Source organism: Vicugna pacos, chromosome 3 (genome assembly GCF_048564905.1).
Source record: "Vicugna pacos chromosome 3, VicPac4, whole genome shotgun sequence".
Taxonomy (NCBI): domain Eukaryota; kingdom Metazoa; phylum Chordata; class Mammalia; order Artiodactyla; family Camelidae; genus Vicugna; species Vicugna pacos.
Genome location: NC_132989.1, coordinates 98,405,245 through 98,422,002, shown reverse-complemented (window position 1 = coordinate 98,422,002; position 16,758 = coordinate 98,405,245). Strand labels below are relative to the sequence as shown.

At 46.3% G+C, this 16,758-nt stretch overlaps 1 protein-coding gene across 5 annotated transcripts in view; it reads left to right on the top strand.

The window, feature by feature from the left end:
- The window catches only part of PDZD2 (PDZ domain containing 2), a 396,035-nt gene that overhangs the window by 313,367 nt on the left and 65,910 nt on the right, over positions 1-16,758 (top strand). For all 5 annotated transcript variants that reach the window (XM_072958814.1, XM_031676863.2, XM_015235444.3 and 2 more), the window contains 2 exons: positions 1,209-1,341; positions 6,263-6,418. In XM_072958814.1, the coding sequence (XP_072814915.1) occupies positions 1,209-1,341; positions 6,263-6,418 (289 nt within the window). The remainder of the gene's footprint in view (positions 1-1,208; positions 1,342-6,262; positions 6,419-16,758) is intronic.

Sequence of the window (16,758 nt, the reverse complement as noted above, 5' to 3'; positions counted from 1 at the left end):
GAAAAGATTATGATGCAGGCCCTAAAGGACGCAGACAGAGAGAAACTGGAGAGGCAGGGGAGGAGAGAGAACTTGGCTTATGCACTGAAAGAGGGCAAGGCGGGGAGAGGCTACAGACCAGAGAGAAACAGTGGGGTGAATCTGGGAGTGCTGGAGACGAGCATGGGTCCCAGAGCAGCACCCTGGGTGCCGACGTAAAGCCCTCGGAGATGATGGTGGAACCTGGGCTCTGGGTCTGCGTCTCTCAGCCTCACCAGATTGCCCATCCCATATTTAGCAGTGGAGATGGAGAGCCTCTGGCTGCTTTGGGATCGTGGGAGACCAGACCATTGGAGGCCCAGTGGGAACCCATAGGACTGTTGACCCACCACGATTGACCGGGCCTACCAAGTGCTCTGTAACAGTCTGCCACCCGTGACCACTGGGTCTCCTGCCAACCCAGTGGGATGGAAGCTCCAAGTCATTCATTTCATTTAAAGGAAATAAAGAAACAGAACATATTTGTACACCCATGTTGTACACCAGGTCTGATACCTGCAACAGCGGTAACTCAGGCACTTTCTTTGTTAATTTTTCTGTTCATCCTTCTGCTCATGAAGCGTGACTGTACAGACACGTGGGGGAAAGAGGCATTGTGAGACTTTACCCTCAATGTCCTATAACTCTTGGGGGACAGGGGTTACAGACACATGCAGTGCAATGTCACAGGTGCCACAGAGGAAATCTGGGCAAGGGTGTGTCACCTGGGAAGAGAGAGGGCCTGTGGGTTAGAGAAGGATTCCTGGTGAGCCCAGGATACCTTCACCCTTTTGGGGCTTAGCTCAGAGACTCAGCTGATGACTCAGTCGCAAGGGCAGGATGGCCGGTAGGACAGAGAAAAGGAGACTTAACGATCCTAAAACCGAGGGGTCTCGTTTCCTCTGTCATGTCTCCGCCTGGATGGGAGACATTTCACTGACACTGACGGGGGATATGGTGGTGACCTAAGTGACCGTCTGAAATCACAAAGCTCCTCACTCCCCTAACTGGGCATCTGGACCCAGCCAGACGGAAGGATAAAGCCGTCCTGTCCCAGCTGTCTCCAGTTGTCCCGACTTCTCCGATTTTCCTGTCCCCTCTCACAGCCGTCCCCAGCCCCAGGGAAAGGGCCCTTCTCAAGCCCAGAATGTCTTGACAAGGGATTTTTTTTCCCGTCTCCATTTCCTCAGGGACGGCAGACTGTCCTTAGGAGATGAGCTCCTGGTAATCAATGGTCACTTGCTAGTCGGGCTCTCCCACGAGGAAGCTGTGGCCATCCTTCGCTCCGCCACCGGAGTGGTTCAGCTGGTGGTGGCCAGCAAGGTAGGTAGTTTTTGTTTTGTTTTGTAAACTCTTTTAAATGGTGGTGGCAGTGAATTTGGTTTTGAGCCCTCCCCAGAGATGCCCCCAACCCCCACCCCGCCACCGCCTCACACCCCCACACATGTGTACTTGTGTTTACCTCGGGCCATTCAAGTACCCAAGATTATACAGCGCAAGCCCACAAGAGGCCCTTAGCTGAAGGGCGTTTAATTATCTTGCTCTCCTATAAGGGTCTTTATAGGTATATCCAGGAGATGGAAAAGCAAAAAACAATAATAGGACTAAAGAAAAGGGAAGAATGGTAGGGTGCGAGGAAGGACTGGGGGTAGAGAGTAGCAACCGCCCCCGGGGCGCGGGGAGACCAAGGAGGAGACGTGGCTGTTGGGGGACAGCAAGGACTGGGGAGGGGCATGGAGATGGGCGTCTTCCGGGGCCTGAGGGCAGAAGGTTCTGGCTGGCCGTGGGCCAGCTGCAGGCCCTGGCTCTGACTCATGGCCTCTGGGAATCCTGTTTGTCCAGTCACCCCCATCCCTTTCTTCCTCCTCACATGGCCCAGCAGGGCAGAGCTTCGGTGGGGGCTCCCATCTCGAGGGGGCCCTGATGCTGTCATTTCTCAATGCGCAGCGCTGTCCGTCTGTCTGTCGCTCCCCTCCATCTCGCTGCCACCTCTTCTTCACGAGGCCTCGGGCTGGGGCTTCTTCCACCCCCACCCTGGAGTGTGTGAAAATAGCGCCGAGGCCCGGGGTCCTCCCCGGGGTTTCTCGCTGGCCTTAGAGCACTGGGTCCAGGCGGCAGGACCCCACAGTGGTGTGGCGAGGAGGAGGAGGAACTGGGCTCTCTGGTTCTGCTCTGCAGACTCGTGGTGCTGTTGGTGAGGCCGCGAAAGGGCCCAGAGGACTGGGGAGCTAGTGAAGGGGAGCCACTGCATTCCGGTTCTTCCCAGTTCCAGTTCAGGGGAGAACTGGTGGTGTGAGGCCGCCGGCCCTGACACCTTCACGTCAACACGCTCCTGCCAAGATGGCTAATTTCCCCCCCCCATCACCCCTGATGTTACCTTTGAATCTAGCATCTGCAGGTTTTATATATTTCCTTCTTAGACTGCAAGGTCTGTTGCCCATTTGGGGAGTGTTTAATAAATAGATTAGAAAAGTATTTTGGGCTATCTGAAAAACCTGCTTTCTTCCCTTTACACCATTGACCCTAAGTCCTTGACTAGACTCTCAGGCTGCCAGTAAGAGTACAGAACTTCGGCAAAGACTTGGCAGGAGGAGCTGGCGTTGAGGCCCTGCGGGCAGGAGCTGAGACATTCTCCGTTCGCAGGCTCCCTCCTCCCCTCCCAGAGGTGCTGTGGGGCACTCGGCATCTCCTCCCTATTGCTGGGGAAGGAGGCAAAGCCAGGGATGTTCTCCATCAGCCTGGTGAATCGCACAAGGAGGGAAACACAACGGGGGAAGGAGAAGCAAGTTCCTCATTGGGCCAGATGTGCTGGGAGTTCGAAATGTGTTATTGGTTCTTCCACACACAAACACACATCCACGTACACACACACACATCCACGTGCACACACACAGTCATATATTTGCATGGCCCACCTCCCCACAGTCTGCAGCTTAAGAACGCAGACATTATATCACGTCCCCCAAACCTTTATTTCTATGCTGACTTCTGTCTCCTCCTAGTTTGGAAAATGGGGAAGAGAAATCTCTTCTACGTCAGCCATTATCCACAAAGAAAACAGAAAATAAAAACCAAAAACGGCCACTCGTAGGAAAAGCCATAATGAAAAGGCACCCATGAGATTTCTGAAAACAGACCTTGCTGCCTGACCGACATCTCACTCACTGGCTTGAAGGAACAAAGACACGTGTATCAGGTTTGCCCACTGGGTGCCAGGTGCTTCTCACCTACTAGCTCGTTTAATTCTTAAAATAATCCCATGAGAGAGCTATTAGTTCTTTCTATTCAAAGGATGAAATTAAAATCTAAGGGGTTAATTAATTTGCCCAGAGGTCACAGAAGCAGTGGGAGGCAGGAGCAGGTTTCACCCTGGGTCCATTGGACTGTGGAATTCTGTGCTTCTTCCCAGACACCAAGCTGCCCGGAACCAATGGAGTTAGAAAACGGTAGTGTTTCCTGCCAGAGGCTTTGGCATTTAGGGACACTTGCTGGGGTCTTTGTAGGGCCAACAACATCCAGGGCCAAGGAATGGGGTGTCCATTCTCGTTCTCAGTCCGTTGGCTCTTGGCTGTCTGTCCTGAGCTACGGCCCTAAGTCTGACCCAGCGCTGAGAGGAGTGACACCTTTCACTGCTGCCATGTGCTGTATTTACAGCTGGGCGATGCTCTGCTGCAGCAGCTGCCTGCTGTTTGTTCCCCAACTTAATCCACACCATCCAAGGGGCTCATCCACGGAGGAGAAAAGAGAAGTCAGTCCTTAGGTACCTCTTGACAGCTGTTCCTCTCTATCCCACAAGAGCAAGTCATTGACAGACTTCATTTCTGTCTTAACGTTTGAGGAGAGGGAGAAGAGAAAAAGAACTTGTGACTTGCTGAATATAAGGAATGATAAAAATATAAATTATGATTGTAGATAACAGTCACCTGGTCACAAGACGTCAAGGCATTGTTTTTGGAAACACAGCAGTTACTTTCCTCTGGTGTTTCACGTTTCCACACAAGTGAGTTGTTTGTGTATACAGAGGAGCTTAGAAAGTCCTTGTTGAATGAATAAAACTCAGAATATCCAAGTTCGTTTCGATATTCCTAGAAGTGCACGCATAGCAGTACAGATTTCTCTCATGCTGGGTTTTTTTTTCACTCTTGGTTTTTATTAACAAGGAATATGTATTTATTATATCTAATGAAAACCCAGAAAAAAATATACAGAAGAAAAACTAGATAAAATCTTTGTAATTCTGCCAATAGTACTATCCATTAACTGGCGTGTCCTTCCAGACAGGAACACGTACGTGTGTGCAAAACACACAGCGTTTTATTTTAAATGGAATCAAACACAGGGAGGCAGAGTGTACCTGGAGGCTGTCCCACCAGGATTTAAGTGCCAGCGCCACCCTTTAAAAGCTGTGTGTCTTGAGCAAGTTACCATATCTCTCTCAATCTCTGTCTTCTCACTTGTACAATGAGAATCAGTAACTACCTGACGGGATGTTAGGAAGAGTAAATGAACCATGAAAGGCTCTGAACAATGTAGTTGGTCACAGTGAGCACGTGGAGGAATGTTTGCCTTTATGGTTATCACATATTATTACATCCAGTTCGTTATTACATCTGCTATTAATATGGTTATGACATGTTATTTTTAACCTGCCTTTTCACTAAGCAGCATTCTGTAAGAACTCTTTCCACGCCAGGAAGCCCATTTCTATAGCACCGTTTTTAATGACTGTGGAGTATTCTGTCCCATGGCTGTGGGGAGACTTACCCAGCAGTTGGGACCTTCATTTCTTTTTTTTTAAAACTCTTTTCTATTCATGGTTGAGCAGAACTGACATCACAGAAGAGGACTCAATTCACTTTTTCTTTAATGACTCTTTTCCTTTCTTCAGGCAAGGTCTAAAAGTACAGTCTTCACCATTACTGTTCAAAAATGAATGAGTTTCAGGTACCTTGAAGGGAGAATCTACCTCAAACTAGTAACAAACGTCACTGTCACCAGGTGCCAACTCACTAATAGTTTGTAACGTCCTTTTTATAAGATGGGTATTTTTTGTTCTCTTCTCTGTCCACCCCCAAGGAATATGATGATCAAAACTTTCCACCTGTTTCCTTCCTTGTAGAAATTGCTGGGGTGGGGGAAGGAGCTGAGGACACACGGCTCTTTTTTCTGGCCTCAGATCAGCCCTGGAGCCCCGTCCCTGGCCTTGAGTTCTGTGTCATTTCCCAGGAGAGCTCCTGGCTCCTGTGTGCACCTCATTTGTCTCTGGGAATGTCACGTGGCCTCACTGATCTCACCTGCCTCCCACAACCGTCCTGACCTTATCTGTGTATAGGAGGGAAGGCCGTGTGGATGAAGCCCCTTTTAGAGTCTGCTCTTAATGGATTCTGACTCCACGTATTCTTGTTGACCTTCAAAAGTTGTGCAACGGTTGCTCTCGTTGAAAAGACATTATCATTCTCTGCCATTGTGATTCAATAAACAGTCTAATCTCTTTCTAAAGAACATAGGCTTGTGAGCTGAATGATGGGAGAGGGGAGGATGTGATGGATATTTGAGCTCTGAGCCAGACCTGGGGACACAGCGCTGTGTAGAAGTGATGTGAAGTTTGGAGAGCTCACATACAAGCAGGGAAGACAGACGAGTGAGACACACCCAGCGAGGCGATAACCAGCAGAGGATGTTAGGGAAGAAAGGAGGGGCAGATGGAATGCCTCCAGAGGAGATTCAGGAAGGCTTGCAGGAGAGGATGCTCAAGATTTGCCCAAAGAGGCCAGTGGTCTTGGCAGAGGGAGCTGCTGATGGAAAAGTCAGCAGAGGAGGGGTGAGCCTGGCGTGTTTGAAAGTCACGGTGGCTTGAATGGAAGGGGGTGGGTTGGAGGAGAGGATGAAGGAGGAGGGTAGCTTGGCAAGCTACGTCTCTAAGATGTTGGCCTGTCAATGACGGGGTTTAAACTATATCCTGAAAGTGAGACAGGGCAGGGCCTCAAAGGATCTTAAGTTCAGGGAGCTTAGGTTGCCCAGAGAAACATTCATTTAAGAAGCATAGATTCAGCAGGGGGAAAAAACTGCTTTGGGTCCATACCCCTGACATTTGAGGTAACCTTGCAAACCTGGAAGTATGGAACATACATTCCATATAGTCTTTGGATTGGGAGCATGTGACCACCCACAGTTGACTCTGTTACGTTTTCCTTGACCTTGATGCCATGGGGTAATTTGTGGGCCTTTGATTCTGTCCCTGTAGGAAGGCTCTGCAGAGGACCTCCTCCGGTTAACATCTAAGAGCTTGCCTGATCTAACCAGCTCAGTAGAGGACGTGTCCTCCTGGACTGACAACGAAGACCAGGAGCCAGACGGGGAAGAGGACGAAGGAGCCGGCTCGTCTTCTGTCCAGGGAACAGTAAGTGTGCCTGGGGTTCCCCGGGCTGCTCTGCTAGAATGATGTTTTCCCGAAGACATGGGCGCCAGGGCCAGAGATAAAAACTTGAGATGGATAGTGTGATGGAGACCAGGATGGGAGAGGACCACGGTGCATCTTTCTATTTTTTTGTCAGAATCACCCAGAAAAATCTATGAGGATAATACTTTTAAGAAAAAAAAATGGACACTGTAAACAGGATAAGAGAGCAACAGGGTATTAAGTTCAGTGTGTCTGTCAGTTTCTAGGATGTCTAATAATCTATACCAGGGTTTTATTGCTGCTGCTTGATAGCGTGTTTGAAAAGTTGTTTGTAGATTTAAACTTAGAGATTTCTGGTTGAAAGTGGCGATTTCTGGTTGAAAGTGGAATGTTAAAATAACACCAAACCCATTCAGGCGAAGTTACACAGTTATGGCTTCTGATTTTAATCAAATTAAGAGTTTTACTGGGCTCGTAGCTCTTCCTTACACTGCCTGTAACACATCACACCTTCACGGTCTGCTGTCACTCGTGGCCTGGCATTGAGTCCCAAGGGCTTGTGGTTAACTGTGGTTGCCATGCGGCTCTGTGGTTTCCTCTCTGGATCTCAGATCTGACAGATGCATCGTTTTCAGTGTAAACCCTTGTTAGCTGTTGTTCCCTGTCCAACCAGCCCTGGGGAGGGTGCCTTCTTTCTGCTGTTTGGAATCCTTACTCCTTCCCACCAGCAGTGAACCTAGGCAGCATGGGTAAGCATTGGGAAATTAGTCTTGCTTATAATTAGGCCTTAGGGAAAAAAAATGTATCTCTTATCACATTTATACAATATGCTATTTTAACTTAAGGAAGACAAAGTTACTTTTCCCCTTTCTTTTTAGTCACTGGAGTTCCAGGGCCACTGGGTATGGTTGTGCAGGTTGTGGACTGCACAAATGTACCCCCACCTAATGGGAGCATCATTTACATTATGAATATCATAGGCTTTTATATTTATGATGACAGTTTTCTGGAAGATGGCAGTAAAGAGCTTGGCTCTAATAAAATCAGTCCATTAGGACAATTTTCCAGTAAAAGAAGGAAAACATCTTGAAGAAGGGGTGACTTTTTGTAATTTGCCCAGAGGCCTTGTACAGCCCCACTGTTGATTTCAAATGCTGTTCCAGCTGCTTTTCTCTCAAAGGAGAGCTTTCTCAGAACACTAAGCTGTGAGGCAGGTAAACCAGAGCTGAATGGATGGAGTTGAAATGAGCAATTTAAAGACAGCTGTGTGATTATTCCCATCTCTTTGTGTTATGACACCATTCAATAGCCACTTTATCTTTACTTTTTTCCTTAATTTTACTTTTAGTAAGGATAGAGACTATACTAATGTTCATGACCCCTGCTGCCTCCATGGCTGACCCCCTGCCTACTTCTGTGACTTCACCTCACACCAAGCTCACCGTGCAGCCACCACACTGCCCTTCCTGCGGTCCCTCATGATGACTGCACATTTTTCTGCCACAGGACCTTTGCAAATGCTATTCTGTCTCTCTGGAATCCTCTTTGCCTGTCTCTGATTCATGTTTTGGGTCCCTAATGTTACTTCCTCAGAGAAACGTCCTGAATATATCCTATCTGTGTTGTCTCTTAGCCCTTATACCAAGACCCTGCGGCCTTCCTGTGACCTGCTCATCATAATTTAGATTTGTGATTATTTGATTAAGATCTGTTTCTCCTATCCAACTGTGAACTCCATGGGATGTGGAAATGCAATGATTGGTTTGGATTCCCAGTGAATCCCTAGAATTTAGCCAGTCCCTCTGGTGTTAAGTTATTAGTAAATAAATTTAAAAACAAACAACAGAACAAGCATTCATCTGAAACTAAAGAAAAAATTGACAACAAAATTTAACTAGGTTTATCCACCATAAACATGGTTACTCCCCATAGCTGACTCATCATGGCAGCCTCCGAGGGCTGATGGGGTGATATCCACATTCCGGCCCCAACGGGAGTGACCTACAGAGAGTCTCCCTGAATAAGCCTTGAACAGGCTGACCGTCTTGTGTCTCTTCCCCCACTGTTGTCTGCCCATCCTTCAAGGCCCAGGCCTCTCCAAGCCCACCCACTCTTCCTCCCTGTGACACCCCAGCCCCAGGTACTCTCTGCTCTCTGTACGCACAGCAGTCACCCTCTGCCTAGAAGGGGATGGTGTCTGTGTGGTCTGGCCGGCAGACTCCTCATCTCCAGCCTGACTCCGATATTCCCACCTTTTCCCACCAGACACGGTGCTCCAGCCCGGCGCCAGCCCACGGGCTCTCCCCTCATGTGCCCACAGTCTGGAGAGCTCCCCCGCCTGAGCAGGATCCCACCGCTCAGCAACTGTGCCCTGGGAGGACTCAGCCAGACTCAATGCAGAGCTCAGGAAGCTCGGGATTTAAAGAGAGGAGAAGGCTGCAGCCCACCTGCACCTCCTCTGATAAAGCCCAGAGCCAGTTGGGGGGAAGGGTATATAGCTCAGTGGTAGAGCCCGTGCCTAGCATGCATGGGGTCATGGATTCAATCCCCAGTACCTCCAGTCAAACAAAATAATAATAATAAATAAATAAACCTAATTACCTCCTCCCTCAAAAACAAAGAAAGAAAAAACAAAAAGGCCCAAAGCCATTTATGTGGCACAGTAGTCTGTGGAAAGATTATGGTCCTTACATTTTTTTTTAATTTAATAATTCATAATCTCTCACAAAAACTCCAAGGAATTATGTGTCTAGGAATTTTTTTGCACTAAATATGGCTTTGATAAATGGGCCATTATATGTTATATATTATGTGTTTTTTAATTATAATTTAAACTTACTATAGTTTTATAAATTCATATTGCTTTTTATAAATTTATTATTAAGTTATCAGTTAAATGAGTTGTTCTGATTATAAAAGCAATGTTTCCACTGCATAAGTGGTTTTTGATCTGAAAAAAAAAAAAATAATGCAAATCACCCGTAATCCTACTAGTCAGAGATAGCCGTCTCTAACATTTTGTTATGCCTTTCTACTCGATTTTTTTCCTTAAGCACATAAGGATTTTTAATTCACCACATAGTAACATACTTCTGAAACTTGCTGTGATCTCGGTAATATAATCACGAACATTTCCCCATGTCATGAAAGGGTCTTCTAAAACATGATTTATAATGGCTAATATTTCATAGCCTGGGTGTGCCATAATTTATTTTACTAATTTTCTACCATAAATTCCATTTACATCAATCACAAGTATATTTAATTTTTTTCAAAACTGTAAAGAATTCTATATAGATCATCTTTGTCCATGTAGCTCGGTGCACAGTTTTCATTTTCTCATTTGTCTGAACAGCCTGTAGCAGGAGCATCGCTCAGTTCGAGGTCTTCTCCAGAGAGGTTATACTCGTTTTCACTTTGCGCAGTGTCCAGGTCTCGTTATCAACAAGAGCATTATCTTTTAAAAGTGCGCCAATTAATCACAGATTGTTGTATATGCTTATCATTACAATTTTGCCAAAGGAATTTCAACGTGCTCTGTCAACACACTGTATTTGGGAAACGTGAAGTTGCCTTTAAGGAGAAACAAATGACTGTGAGCAGTAGTTCCCCCAAGTACATGTTTCAGTGCTGGATTTCTGGGTTTCCCCATCATGTCACCCTGACTCTCATACGCACATCATCGGTGGAGAAACCAGCACTGAATGTGCTTTGACAGGTAGTTCTGCCTTCTCTGTGCCCTGGACACCCCCTCGCCCCACTCCCCCTTCCATTCCAGCCCCCTCACAAAGCATCATGGAGGAGGAGACGCGTCAGCCTTGCCTGAACGCCCATCATCTGTCAGCCATTCTCTTGAGCTCTGGTTTCAAGCCAGGAGATCTGGGCCTGGACAGAACCCTGCAAGGCCAGGAAATGGGCACGTGACATTTTCCCAGCTTCATAATCTGCCCAGGGTCTTCCCCACTGGGCCTTCTAAAAGGTGCTGAACTATAGAGAAAAAAAAATTTCTTTTTGGTTCTGTGTTTACAATCCAAGTCTGTTTTATCATTTTTTTAAACACTAATGAACCACTTAAATGAAAGAAACCTGGTACTGTTTTATCAGCTAAGTCATAAAGCCTTTTATTTCCCAGATGATAATGATTAAACCTGCTGCCAAGTTCCACTCTCGCATTGACTTTTCTTGTACCTGTAAGTTGCAGATGATCCGAGCACTTAGATGGAGCAACAGTAATACAAATGCTAAGGATCTGCCGTGAGCACCTTTGTGATTTGTTTTTCATGGCCACAGTAAACAGCAATGAGATCTTCCTTTTAAAAAGCTCCAGCCACGCTTACAGTAGAACCGTATGGTGAATATCAAGTGTGAGGACTACAGTCAGGAAAAAGAAAATGGGACAGTGACATCCCACAGTCCTTTGCATAATTGTCATCCATCTCAGTGGGGTCTGGCTGCAGAGAGAGGGCTCTCCCTCTCCCACCCACCACCACATCCAATATTAATGACTGACAGTTTGGTCTCAGAAAGACATGAGTCTGGTCCCCTCCCCTAGACCAACTGTGGTCCTGATCCACCTGATTGGCCACTCTTTCCCAAGTCGTTCTTTGCCGCTTTGTCTTCTGCTCTGCTGTGACCATTTTTAAAAGAGAATCTGACCGTGCCACTTAGTTTGAAGTCATTCAGTGGCTCTCAATCACACCGAAGTCAAAGTCACAACTCTTTAACGTGGAAGGCCGTCAGCCCCAGCCTGTCCGTGATGCCCTGACACCTGGATATGCTCCCGCAGCCCTAAACACGCATGTGCACACAGACACGCATGTGCATGCACACAAGTAGCGCTCTCCTGACACTCTCCTAAATCTGCCAATTGCTGCTCACCCCGCGTTTAGCATCTGCTGTTTTCTGTTTACTTGCTGCTGCATATCTCTGTAGGAGAAGAATGAAAATACTTAAGTTTGTAAACTTTTAAAGTCAGATATACCTCTTTGGGCTACCAGTATCCAGTGAAGTACCTTGTATTCAATACATACTCGGTACATATTTCTCAGTCATTAAGCTGTCTGTAGAGCAGTGGTTCTCAAATTGTGGTCCCTAGGCCAGCAGCATCAGCAGCACCTGGAAATCTGTTTGAAATAAAAATCTTCAGGTCCCACTCCAGACCTGTTAAATCAGAAACTCTGAGGGTATTATCTAAAAATGTTTTTAAATAAGCCTTCCCAGTGATTTGGACTCAGGCTAACATTTGAGAGCTTTAGAGCTCTCCAATAAAATGAGTGGCATGTTATTATTAGTTATTCCAGAAAGTGTATATCCTTTCCCAAGTGTAAATAATTATAGTTCCTCTTTTTAAAAATGAGATTTTTAAGGAAAAAAAATTATCTGGTGTTCTGAGAGAGTGGCTCTTTTTAAAATGAAGAGAGGAAGAAGAGTTTTAATATAAAATAGGTGTGAAATAGGTGAGATAACTTCTTAAGTGATTAGGAGGCTGTCTTTCCCTTTTTATATTTTTAACAAAAATTTAAAAAAACAAAAATGGAAGTAATGATTGTCTTTGCCAACTCCGCATTTGTCAAAGGTCAGCTGGGAGGGTCTGTTTAGCACATCAATCAGCAGACCTGTATCCGGCTTCCTTTGTCATCAAGGGAATCAGTTCTAACATTTTTGGAATTGCCAGTTTGGAAAATCTTGGAGAACTTTTGGTTAATTAGGGCTCAAGAAGGAATAAAGGACCTTATCTCTCAAAAGGAAAGATGAGATGAACTGGATCTTACGATTCTGTAAGTCTGATGTTGGTGTTTGATTCTTGGTTGGTTGGTGGCATGGCCCTGAGGTGTGAGAACCTGACTTAGTCTTCTGGAAAAGCCAGCATCCTTGAGGGTATGTGTTGTTCTGTATGTGGAGAGAAAGGAGAGGCTCCCTTGCGTTTTATTTGATTGAATAATTGAGAAAGTAGCAGCTCTTCACTGTTCCCAGAAGTGTCTGGGCACTGAGGACTTCTACTGAAGCATCTAAAGGGGCCGTTTCTGGTTGTGTCCTGTGTCCTGGGTGAGAAACTGTCCCCTGTTTGGGACCTGAGCTAGATTTTCCTGGTGACTTGAACTTAGAGACTAATGTGAGGAACAGTGAATGCCAAGAGTGCAGACTTGTGATTAGTATTAAAACAGGGAGGTCCTAGTGTCTGACAGAAAATCAGACCTTCACATAGTGGAAGTATTCCTGCCGAGACACTGGCTCACGGCTCCCTGAGCTTTTTCTAAGGGGAGCAAATGTTCTTTCCCTAAAGCCTTGAGAAGGGGGTATTAAGACAGGCTGCTTATGTGGGGAGGGTGGGCTCTGCTGCTGAGTCTTGGGGTCCCTCTGCTTAGAGACGTCCTCTGTCTGCTTCTGGGTCCCCAACAGTCTTTCCTTCTCCTTGGGCTTCGACTTCCTACCTATCTAAGTTCAGGGCCCATCTCCTCCAGGAAGTCTTCCTAGATACACATACCCTTCATGCCTGGGCCCTCAGCGGGTAATACACACTGTATTGTCCTTCATGACCCTTAACATGGTTTGTAAAGACACAATTTATACCTGTGCCTGTTTGCTTAGTGTCATCCTCCCCCATGAGTAGAGGGTCGATCCATGGGGGCAGGGCCCATGTCGGCTTCGCCCATTGTCAGCTCTCTGTATGATTAGGGATGAATGGTTGGACAGGTGGATGTTCCTTAATGCCCCTGCGTACCCCTCATCATAAGACTTGGTTATCTTCCACTGACTTGCCCATGTCTCGCCCTGCACACCATGAAATCTAAATGGGCACGGTACATAGTAGGCATTTATTGTTTGTGTCCACAAACTAGAAAACCTGTCTGCCACTCTCTTCTGGGAGTTTCCATCTGGGGTGCAAATACCAGTGATAACATTTTCCACACAGAGCATGGGGAGAACACAGTGTCCTTTTCTTTAAAAATAGGACATTCATGGTTCTACCTCATTAAGAAATGAGTAGATTTCTCATTTTTTGTTTGGTTAAGCTTCGAAAGAAAGAGAATTTAGAACAGGGAATTTTTAACAAATCAACCACAACAAAGGGTTGAGTATCCCCAGGGAGTTGGTGGGAATGTCAGTAAGTCAAAAGGGCCCCAGGGAAGAGAGCACAGAACCATGAGTCTCGAAGCTGCAGGTTCTGGTACGTAGATCTATAAAAGTCAGGGCTACCAGGAACCTTGGCGTTTCGTGGGCTAGAAATCTGTGAGAGAGAAGACCGTTCTTCCCTGGACAGATCACGTGATGGCTCAAGGCAGCAGCGACGGCAAAGCAGAAAGTCCTGAAAGGAAGAGGTGAAGGCACTTCACCAGCAGCTCAGGGGAACAGCTGTGTGTGGCTGATGCACAAACGTACACAGGCAGCTCCACGCTGGGGCGTGAGTGAAACTGCGCAGGGAGGGGAGGTTCAGGCTGCCCCTCAGATCTCCAGCCTCCATACTGGGGAGCCTCAGTTGCAGATCCAAGGGGGTGGGGCCCAGAAGTCTATTCCTAGAAGCCACCTAGGCCATTCTGATGCTCAGCCAGATTTTGAAAAGCAAACCTGTGAAGCAGGGTAGCCGCCCTAAGAAGCAGCAGGTTTGACCACACGCCTTTGTTGGCCACATGGCAATTTCAGAGACGTGACACAAAGTGACAGAGCTCCTAAGAGTCTCCTGGCTGGGGGCTGGATGAGGCCCAGGGACCCATCTGTGTGTGCTTTGAGATAGGAGGAGCTTTTAGGCCCCCAGCTGCCTCCCTCCTTCCTGCACTTTGGGACACAGGGAGAGAAGCCTCGGTGTTTGTGGTGCTTGTGGGAACTTTGGGAGTATGGCCCCCAGAGCCCGCTCCAGATCCTTCATGAACACAGACTTGCTTGCACATCTTGGTTCTCGTTGACTTCACAGATGACTGATTCCTGGTGTCTAGGCTGGTGTGGTTCATGCAGAAGCTGTGTTATTCCCACCACCAGCCCAAAGCAGGCAGGAACTGAGACTCATCCACGATTCCCCTGAGTTGTACCTTTTTCTCTCCACTGTCCCAAACTGTGAACGACCCTCTCTTTCCTCTGCGAGTCCTAGACTTCCCCAAGTAGGTCTCAGAGCACTGAGATGTTCCTTAAGCAACACTTTATCTGGCTCAGGCCACGTGTAAGAGGCTGCGTGAAACTCACTGCAGTATATGGTGTTGCCGGAGAGAAATGAGACAGACAAGGCTACAATTACCGTTAGTCTAAGAAAATAAGATTTAAATTTGGGGGTGGTTTTTGTTTGGTTTGGTTCCCTACTTAAGGAGATGAAGTGATTATTTAAATAGATGGGGGGATGGGTAAATAAGATAATAATTATTTGGCCTGGATGCATTGCCCAGAAAACTGCTGAAGTTTGAATCAGGCTTATTCCCGTGACACATTTTCTGGGGCCTGTTCCAACTCGTTACCTGGCTTTGTGCTGCATTTTCATCCAAGTGGTTTGTGGTTCTCAAGGAAGTAAACAGCTCAAGTGATTTGCATAGAAAAGCAAATACTGTAATCTACAGGCTCAAAGCGTGGTGGTCTCCAGAGTGGGGTGAGCACACTAGGGGTCGGTGGGGGGATCCAGGTGGTCCCTTGGAGTGTGGGAGGAAGGCATGAGAACGTGTATAGATTTTATCTCATTTTAAATTGTTTTCCATTTTATGGTGTATTTTTACATTAGTACAGTAGCATAGGGTTATAATTTACGAAGCTCTGTTGGGAATGCCTGATGGCTGCCCAGTCTACACAGGCTGACATCACAGCATGGAGTAGTACGATGTACAGTTAAAGAAATCCCCTTAGAATGCTGTCAACTTTATTATCATCTTTTGCATTTGAAAAATCCCTTCAAATTTCAGTGAAAATAAAATATGGACCACTAGGACATGTAATAAAAAGTTTCTTTGCTCTCAAAGTAATATCTTCCATGAAAATAACACCATAAGGGTCAAGAAGCGACTTTGTCACTTCCAGTAAGCTGGTTCTGGTCGTGGGTATTCCATTACAGTATTCCAAGATGCTTTTCAGCCCTGCCCTCTATGATGAATTTTCCTCGTATAAATATCATCTCTATTAATTTAGTTTCACATGTCCTCTGGGAATTTCTATCTGTGGTCCTCACATTGAAACGTAAAGTAGAATATGTTAAGATGGAAGGAAGGTGGCAGTTCAGAAATAAAACAAATGAAAATTTCTTCCGCCACAGACAGTTTTGCAGGGAAAAGCAGGATGATGTGGCTTGTTTGTGCACGTACACCGTACATAACATATCTTATGTGTTCATGAGCTTCGCTAAGCCTTTCAGGTAACAGAAATCCTTGAGATGTATGTGTCTTGAGACCTTACACGGAGAGGGTGCTGATATACAGTCAGATTCTTACTCTCTTAAGAGAAACAGGATACCCCCACTTCATTTCAGTTCCAGTTATTGTGCTGGGTTTGGGGTTTTGTTTTTTTTTTTAGGAAAATCACTTTGACAGTGCAAAGATGAATTAGACAAATAGGCAATGTATGCTAGAAAAAACACACACCTCACTTTAAAGACTTCATGAGCGGTGGAAGAGTTGGAGTTTAGGGGGTTTTTTTGGGTTTTTTTTGTTTTCTTCTTCACCTCATCGTGTGTAACATGGTGATAGAGAGCCTGGAAATAAAAGCAAAGTGAAATATGAGAGATCAGAAGTTCCCCTGTGGAATCTGGGGCAGAGATTTCTCAAAGAAATGGAGCTATTTAAAATGAAAAGAATTCTCCCCACCTGCCCTCTGTTGTTACTGTGTTTGCTTGCCCAGCTTTTGGTTTGCTGTTTGTTTGCTTGCTTTTGCTTGCTTAGCTCTTTCGATGGAGCTCAGTGAATGACATTCGCAGAAAAGAGAAAACCGTGCCTCTCCCTTCCGGTTCTTGCTCTTCCTCCTTCACCCGAGATATCCTTCCCTCTACGCCCAACTGTCGAGATGCTGAAGCCCCTCATCCCTCAGAGACTTTTCCAGTTCCCGCAGCCTTCTGTCACGTCTGCTTTCTCTGGTTGCCAATTCCATGTGTCTGCTTCTCACATTTTGGCACTGAAAAAATCAGAAAGTTCACCTCCTGATTGATAAAGGGGTAGATGTTTTCAGAAATTTGTTGGTAAAGCTGATATTCAAATTTATTTCCCCTAGAAACAAGCATGTTTACTGAATAAATATTTGTGGAATTCTCTTTTAAGCTAACGGAGGCAAGCAGATAGTCTGGGCGGTACCACACCCCACTCTTCAGCTCCCAGAGCGGACAGCTCTGTTCCTGGATGACACTTTCCCCACTGACGCCAGACCCAGCCTCAGAAGTTGGT